Source organism: Cnephaeus nilssonii (genome assembly GCF_951640355.1).
Source record: "Cnephaeus nilssonii genome assembly, contig: SCAFFOLD_136, whole genome shotgun sequence".
NCBI lineage: Eukaryota > Metazoa > Chordata > Mammalia > Chiroptera > Vespertilionidae > Cnephaeus > Cnephaeus nilssonii.
This window is the reverse complement of record NW_027645560.1, coordinates 60001-68472: the sequence shown is the minus strand read 5'-3', so window position 1 is coordinate 68472 and position 8472 is coordinate 60001. Positions and strand designations below refer to the sequence as shown.

The window sequence follows — 8472 nt, the reverse complement described above, 5'->3', positions numbered from 1 at the left end:
GGAGCTCCTGTGGCCACAGACCCTCAAGGCCTCTGGAGAAGGGACAGAGGGGGGTGGCACTGGTTAGGAGCCTCGTGGCCAGTCTCTCTCCCCACCGGCAGTGCCCAGGCAGTCCCTGCAAGGCCAGGGAGGTGACAGCTCGTGCTCCGAGCGTGTGCACGTTCCCGGTGGCCGCTGTGACGAGCCGCCAGGCGCAGCAGCTTCACACGACGCCGGCTATCTCGCAGTTCTGGCAGCGGAAGTCTGACACGAGTCTTCCGGGGCTAAACGCCAAGTGGCGACAGGCTGGCCTCCTTCCGGAAGCTCAGGAGGATCTTGTCCAGCTTCCAGAGGCGCCGCATTCCGTGTCTCGTGGCCCCCTCCATCTGACAGTCCCTGTTGGCATTGGCAGTAATAGCACTCGCAGGTTCTGGGGATTAGGATGCGGACGCCTTTGGGGGCGGGACATTATTCAGCCCCCGCCGCGTGTTGGAGGTAACGAGGTGACGGAACAGCCCAAAGGCCTGCTGCCGTCCCCCCGGGGCTCAGCGGGACCAGGCCCCACAGACAGGCCGGCTCAGACATGGGAGGCGGCCCTGGAGCCGAAGCCTCGGCCTCGCAGCCCTGGTCTCTCCACCACGCCCCCGTCCCATCAGACAGAGGGACATGCGGCTCAGACACACGGACACTGTGTTCTCCCGGGTGGAGATGGCCCTGAGGCCCCCCAGCTTTAAAGGGCTCCCCCGAGGTGGCCTCCCGTCGTCAGGGTGAAGCAGACGTTTGCTCTGGGACCCTGGGCTTCTCGGCGACGAGGTCCAGGTGAGCGAGCAGAAGGAAGAGCGAGGTGAACGGATGGAGACCTATGCTGACCCTGAGCTTCGCGAGCGAGGCGGCCGGAGGGGCCGCTGGGGGCTGGGCTGGGGCCCGCGTCTCAAAGCAGGAGCATTCTCCTGGTCCTTCCACAAGAGTTTGTGAGAGTGTGTGTGTGTGTGTGTGTGTGTGTGTGAGACAGACAGAGAGAGGCTGAGAGAGAGAGAGACTAGTATTCAAACCAACACGGATACATCATGGAGTAAAATGGAAATTCACATGAATTTTTAACAAAAGACATGACACCTGACAGCAACCCCGTGCCGGGCCAGCTCCCCCGGGCGGCGCCTGCTCTCCCCACACCCTGTTCTCGCAGCCAGGTCAGGGCGCTCGGCCAGCGCCCGGGGGACTCGCGAGCAGCAGGGAGGCCGGGGGCAGGTCCGGGACTGCCAGGCCCGGGGTGTCAGGATGTGCATGACAACGCACGGACACTGTGCCACAGGCACCAGGCAGACACTGTGCCGCAGGCGCCGGGGGCACGTGCTCTGGGCACCGGGGGCGGGGGGTGGGGGGAGACACCGTGCCGCGGGCACCAGGGCCCGGAGCTCTGATTATAGGGGATTCGTTTTGTGAGGCAGGTTGCAAAGTGGTCTCTTAAGAAGCTATAAAGTGCTGCCTGGCCTGTAATTGTTGCTTAAATGGAATCCTAATTGCATTTGCATCTTCCTGCAAAACCTGTCCATTACCCACAACAGGGAGGCGGGCTGCTGGCACGCTGCCGCAGGTGACCCGCAAATCGGGGCCCCCCCTCCCCCAGCCCTGATTCGACGGGGAGGCAGCCTCCCTGCAGGCCGGCCTGGGCCCCTCCTCTCTTCCCCCCCAAAAACCCAGCAGAGAGCTCCGTGTCAGGGCTCCCCCAGACCCTAGAGGTTCTGGAAGGTTAAAACTGCGTGTCCGGTTCGCCCACGCTCCCCGGTGCCCCGCCAGGGTCCTGGCACATGGTGGGTGCTTACCCCACACTGAGGGCCACGGGATGGGATGGTCCTCCCTCCCGGCAGCAAGCACGCGGCCTGGCGCCCAGCAGGCCTGACCGCCTGCGGAGTGGCGGTGCTGGTGTGGAGCGCGACCTTGGGCCCTCAGGGACCGCCCTCTCGCAGATGCTGTCAGAGCCCCTGTGAGCCGCGGGCCGGGTTCCCACCCCAGAAGCCAGGACCCCTGTGCCCCCACGGCTGCTCCGCGTTCCATTGCTGTGGGCCCCCGGTGGCCAGGGCGTCATCGGGGATTTACCCGAGGGTCTCCTCAGGAACCTGGGGGAGGGGCGGCCTGGGACGGACACGGCCAGCCGACGGCCGAGCGGGGAGACACGCAGACCACACACAGATGCCAAGCTCGGCTGAGAAATCAAAGCCGCATCGAGACCCGGTCACCAGAGGAGCCTGAGCCGAGCGGCTGCGTGTCCTGCCTGAGGACTCCGACCACCGAGCGCTCCTGCCTGGCAGTGCCCACCCTCCGTGCGGCTTCGTCCGGGGGCCGCCTCCCGGGCCGAGAAGACCGAGGCACCGACCGGCCGGCACACACAGCCTTTCCCAAGCCCCGCTCGCTGGTCCCTTAAAGCCCCTCAGGGAGACGGGTGCAGGCGGACCTGGGCGGGCGGCGCCGGAGAGGCGGACAGCACGGTGGGCGGCCAGGGCAGCAGGCGGCCAGGGTCCCAGCAGGACCGGCTGTGCGGGCGGCCAGGGTCCCCCAGTAGGACCGGCTGTGCGGGCGGCCAGGGTCCCGGCAGGACCGGCTGTGCGGGTGACCAGGGTCCCCCAGTAGGACCGGCTGTGCGGGCGGCCAGGGTCCCCCAGTAGGACCGGCTGTGCGGGCGGCCAGGGTCCCCCAGTAGGACCGGCTGTGCGGGTGACCAGGGTCCCGGCAGGACCGGCTGTGCGGGTGACCAGGGTCCCGGCAGGACCGGCTGTGCGGGCGACCAGGGTCCCCCAGTAGGACCGGCTGTGCGGGCGGCCAGGGTCCCCCAGTAGGACCGGCTGTGCGGGCGGCCAGGGTCCCCCAGTAGGACCGGCTGTGCGGGCGGCCAGGGTCGCCCAGTAGGACCGGCTGTGCGGGTGACCAGGGTCCCGGCAGGACCGGCTGTGCGGGCGGCCAGGGTCCCGGCAGGACGGGCTGTGCGGGCGGCCAGGGTCCCGGCGGGACCGGCTGTGCGGGTGACCAGGGTCCCGGCGGGACCGGCTGTGCGGAGTGCCGCGAGCACCTACCTTCCTCTTGTTGGCGGGGCAGATGAAGAAGCTGTCGATGACGGTGGTGAAGCCCGGCTGGATGGCGAGCTTGGTGTAGGTCGTGCCGAAGTCCGACGACCTGGAGGAAAGGACACCACCATCAGCGACTGGCGCCGCGGAGCCAGCTGTATCGAGTCCGCCGCGTACGCCACGTGGGCCACGCGCGCCCCTGTGGCCCCCCACCCCGGGCAGCAGGAGACAGGCTCCCTCGGGGCGCCAGGCATCACTCTGGCCGGAGCTGGGACCGGGGGTGCGGCCCACACCCCACACTGCTGTGACTGCCAGGCCTCCCTGGTCACACACCAGGTCGGGGCATCCGTTTCCCTCGGAGGCAGCAGCGGGCTGGGAGCGGGGTCCCTGGGCCCATCAGTAGGAAGGCTGTGGTCCCTGCCCTCACCCAGCGCATCCCTGCCGGGGACCTGTCCTCTCGGGGACAGCGCTGCCCAGACCGCGTCTCCCGGCGGCCCTCCCCCTCCCTCATTGGTTTCCCTCGTTACTCCCAGGCCACCGTCCCTCCAATCGGTTCAGGTCGGAGAGCGAGCCTGGCGGTGACAGCGTCTGCATGAAGATTTAGTCCATGAAACGAGCCTAGGCTGGCGGTTTAGCGCCGTCTCTGCCTCTCCCGTGTGTCGGGGTTTGAGGGGCCCCTGGGATAAGCACCCCGCTCTGCAGAACGTGCGGTGACTCTGCCGCCGACCCGGGGGCACAGGGGACGGGCCAGGCGCCCCATGCGGACGGTCCTGTCTCTCCCAGGAGCAGGGTCAGAGGAACCGAGCCGGGTCCCGCAGGCGGCTCCTGCCTGGCCTGTCTTTACGGGTGTGGAGACCGAGGGAGCCGGGCGGAGGGGCTGGGCCCCCGGAAAACGTGCCCGCCAGGATGCCACCTGGTGTCTGATGGGGGCTGGGGGGCCCAGGCCAGGGTTATGCCCGGGTGGAGGCGAGGCCCCAGAGACACTGAGCGGCGGGTGTGGAGACATGGGGCGGGGTGGGGGGGGGGCAGTGGGACCCGCTTCTCACACTGTCTGGAAGCGCACACAGCACTTCCTGTGAGCGGGTCAGCACCCCCAAGGGCCCGTGTGCTCCCAGGTGAGGCACCGACGGGAGGGGCCAGACCCCCTCCGCCCCCAGCCAGGCCGGCTCCTTGGGGAAGCCCCTCGGGAAGAAGAGGAGTAACAACAGAAGCTGACTCCTCAGACCATGCCTCGCTCTGAGGGGCTTCCCAGCCCAGCCCAGTCCAGCCGCCACCTCCAGGGGGCAGAGGGCGGGCGGAGGGAGTGGCTAGAATTCCAGCGGAGGGGGGGAAAGGGGGGAGGGGCGCGGGGAGGGGGGAGCTGGGGGGGGATAAGAACAAACCTTGGCGGGCGGGGTAAGCCACGAAGTCAGAGAGGCCAGGCTCGGCATCAAAGCCATTTGGGGACTGGGCCAGGTCAGACCTGGAGTGGAGCCTTAGGAAAATTCCTGACATTTAATAACCCACCAACAGCAGCATTCCCGTCCTGCAAGGCCAACCCAGCCCGTCCTGGAATCGTTTGAAACAATGGAACAGTAACATCAGAAAACAGCTGCCCGCGAAGAGGGAGACAGAACGCCGTGCACTGGAAATTCACTCCCCCAGCTTATTGCTATTACAAGCCCCCTGCTCCCCCCAGCCCCCCCCCCCCCGCCCCCCTCGGCACAACCACCGTTTTCACTGTTTCCGTTACTTTGGTGCGTCCCGTCCCGCAGACCTCCCAGGCTGAGGTCCCAGGCCCGGCGCCTCCGCGAGCGCGAAGCTTCCGTCTGGCTTTTAAAAATGGGCTCTTGGAACCAAGAAACTCTGACCGCTCCACGTTTTAGAAACGAGAGTCCTCCTGGGTTCCCAGGGGGTCCTGGCACCGAAGGGCAACGTGTTTATACGCCAATTCCCCCGAGCGGAGCCCCGAGAGCCGCAATGGTTTCTGAGGGTGTGATGACTACCTAGCCTTCTGCCGCGCCAGGCGGGCAAACGATGTGTCGAACAGCTTCAAAGGAGGAAAAATGTAAGGAGCTCTTCGCGCCAGGAGAGCTGGCGGGCTGGAAGGGAATCTATTTTTAAATGCCGGGAGGAATCTGTCGAGGCAACGAAGCCACAATGAGCACCACTCCCATCCCAGGAAAGATCCAAGAAACGCTCTAAGTCGTGAAATCGGGGACATCTGGTTGACGTGTGTGAACGAAAGAAGCCACCTGCTAACCTGACAAGCTCAGGGGAGGCCTGTGTGGCGGTCTTGAAAACTCATAGAGACCTGGAATAACCACAAAGGATGGTTTGAAAATTAAATATTTAACTACAAACAGGTTATAGTGGGCAGTCATTCCTAGGCTGCTATCTTCCCTGACAAAGATCAACTTGGATCTTCTTTCCTGAGCCCATTTGCCTTTTTGCCTCTAAGATAACATATCTGTGAGATGTCTGGGTAACTTGTAACTTCCTTCTTTTGCTGGAGCCCCTGGGGCACAACCAAATGTGCTGGGCGCCAGGACAGATGCCTCAAATTCCTTCATTATCATGTTAACTGTTCCTGTACCCACCTAAGTGTGTGTCCATCATTTTACTTTTTGTCCAATCCCAGGGGTTTCCCACCGTTTGACTTTATCCAATGAATTTCATGTAGCCCACCTATGTCCCTCCTTTGATGGCAATGTATAAAAATAGATGTAACCCTGCATTCTCCGGAGCATAATCTCAATTCATTGAGGTTCTGCTTCCCGGCATATGTCGACAGTTTGGCTCAAATAAACTCACTAAAATTCTTTACAGGTTTCAATGTTTTTTTTTCGTTAACACGTGTTTCGATGACAAAGAGTTCATGGACAAAACGAAGGTTGGTTCAATGATAAAACTGAATAGTGAAGCCAATGACCCACAGACTCCATTCCCAAACCGTCCTCCAAGGCAGCTCTCCCCGACACGGCCACAGGCATTGCTGACGCCCGCGTGCGCTCTCAGCACCCAGCCCCGGGTGAGAGCTAGAGGGCCCTCGAGACTCCTGGCCTCCACCCACGCATAGGACACAGGCCCAGAGAGGGGCAGCCACGTGGTCGAGGTCCCACAGCAGCCCAGCGACGGAGGGGTGACTCTGACTGAGGTCCCTGACCCACGGCCAGTGTTTCTACCCAGCCTACCCCACTGGCCTCGGGCAGGACAGATGCTACAATCACCCGCCTCTGAGCTGCGCTCGAGAAGGCGAAACAGCCGAAGCCCTCACCCCTGCAGCACCTGAGGCTTCTAAAGGCGCCAGGTCTGCGGAGAGTACAGACCACCCAACCCAAAGGCTCGTGTCTGCCCTCGTGTCTGCGGGGCAGCCCCTGGGCGTCGGCAGGACAGACAGGCACCGGGCGCCTATCCCAGCTTGCCTATCCCCATGGTGCTGGCTCCTTTGCAAGCTGGGATAGGTGAGCCAGGGTCAAGTTCCCACCTCCCCCTCCCCCCAGGGAGACCCTGCTCCACCTACTGAAAGGCCTCCCCTCCCCACCGCAGCCTGGGGCACAGGGCGGCCTGGCCTGGCTTGCTCCGGCCGTGCAGCTGGCAGGCCCAGCCGCGGACGCCAGCGACAGCTTGCAGCCTGTGCTCTGTCCCCTGGCCCACGACGCTGAAGCTACAAGACCAGGCCCACCTCCGAGCCTCCTGCTCCGGGGGGTGAAAGTTTGCTGAAGTCCATGATGTCCAGACCATCTCCATAGCAACAACCAATGACAGGAAACCACTCGAGGAGCTGGCGGCCTCCCCTCCCTCTCGCGGTCCTTTGGCTCGGCCCCATCCCTCCGCCCCACCCTCGGCGCCCGTAACAACGTAACACGCTTCGCTCTCCGGCCAGGACACCGAAGGAGGTGGAAGTGGGCAGGACATATTCCTCCAGCTCTTGAGGATCCCACTTGGCAGTTAAATAATAGCAAGATGCCTTTAAGCGCTCGCAAATTACGAGTTGAGCCATTTCCCGGGAAGGCGCGCCGTTTAGCAGGCTCGCGGAATTGATGGCTCTGGCCACAGTCGGAGGGGCCGGGCGGGCCGGGGGCACCGCAGAGCGCGGGCCTAGCCACGTGGGGGTCCCAGGGCCTGGGAATCTCATCCCACCAGCAGGACCTGTGTCTCCCTTGAGCTCCCCAGCACCCTGGCTGTGTGCCAGCCTCCCCATGCCAGGGGCACCAGCCAGGCGATGCCAGCAGTGCCCGGCTCCGGCCAGCCTCTGGAGTCAGGGGTCCTGGCGGGGCTGTGGAGGGAGAAGGGGACCCTTGTCCACACCCGCTCCTAGAGCCAGGCCCTGCCAGCGATGCCATCTCAGCGGTGGGGCTCGGCCCTGCCCGCCCTGGGCCCGGAGGCTGTGGCCGGGCCTCCCACTCGTCCTCAGCAAACACGTCTGCTTTAACAATATACATATTTGTGTTGCTTTCAGAGAGGAAGGGGGAGGGAGAGAGAAACAGCAATGAGGAGAGAGAATCACTGACCGGCTGCCTCCTGCACGCCCCCCACTGGGGATCGAGCCCACAACCCAGGCCTGTGCCCTTGACCGGGAATCGAACTGCGACCTCCTGGTTCCTAGGTCGACACTCAACCCCTGAGCTATGCCGGCCGGGCCAAAATGGTTTTTAAAATCACGTAACTTATGCCTTACCGCACACCCCTTTTTCAATGTGCTCTCCCTCCTGTACCTACACAAGGTCCCACTTTAGAGGCCAGAGCACCGAGGCCCAGAGAGGAAGTGATCGGCTCAGGCGCCACAGCGGGAAGGGGGAGGCGGGGCGCCAGGTCTGCGGTCTCCGGCGCCTTCCCCTCTGCCCGCGGAGAAGGCCCGACTGTGGTCCCACAAGTGCCTCCCGACCCCGTACCTGCACCTGGGCTTCCCCACAGCCTCCATCTGGGCGGCGGCCTGCGGGCCTGTCCCCTGGAGGGGGCTGGCGAGTCCTGGCCCGGGGACCGGAAGTGGCTCAGCCGAGGCCCATGGCCACCAAGTGCCAGTGCCCGCGGGCAGGCTCTGGGGTTGGAGGGAAGCTCCCACCGCCGGGCTCTGGCCTCACAGAGATGCGGGTCCCCACGCTGCAGTGGGCACCGGAGGACAGCTGCCTGCATAGGGGCCAGGCCTCTCCTGCCAGGATGACGTGGGTGAGGGAGGAGAGGACGGGGCCCGGGGGCGGGGGGGAGGCCACGAGGGAGGAGCAGACGCTCAGGTCCTGCCCTTGGAGAACCAGGGGTGCGTACTAACATGGAGGCACAGACAGAGCCAGGGTGCGTATTAACATGGAGGCACAGACAGACCCAGGGGTGCGTACTAACATGGAGGCACAGACAGAGCCAGGGTGCGTATTAACATGGAGGCACAGACAGACCCAGGGGTGCGTATTAACATGGAGGCACAGACAGAGCCAGGGTGCGTATTAACATGGAGGTG

The 8472-nt window shown here is 64.2% G+C and overlaps 1 protein-coding gene across 1 annotated transcript in view; it reads right to left on the bottom strand.

The window, feature by feature from the left end:
• Nucleotides 1–1411: 1411 nt before the first annotated feature.
• Nucleotides 1412–8472, bottom strand: part of LOC307096575 (uncharacterized protein) — a gene marked incomplete at its 5' end in the record, with an annotated part of 66751 nt that continues 59690 nt past the window's right edge. The window contains one exon of the mRNA XM_079800874.1: nt 1412–3147. Coding sequence (XP_079657000.1) covers nt 2073–3147 — 1075 coding nt within the window. The remainder of the gene's footprint in view (nt 3148–8472) is intronic.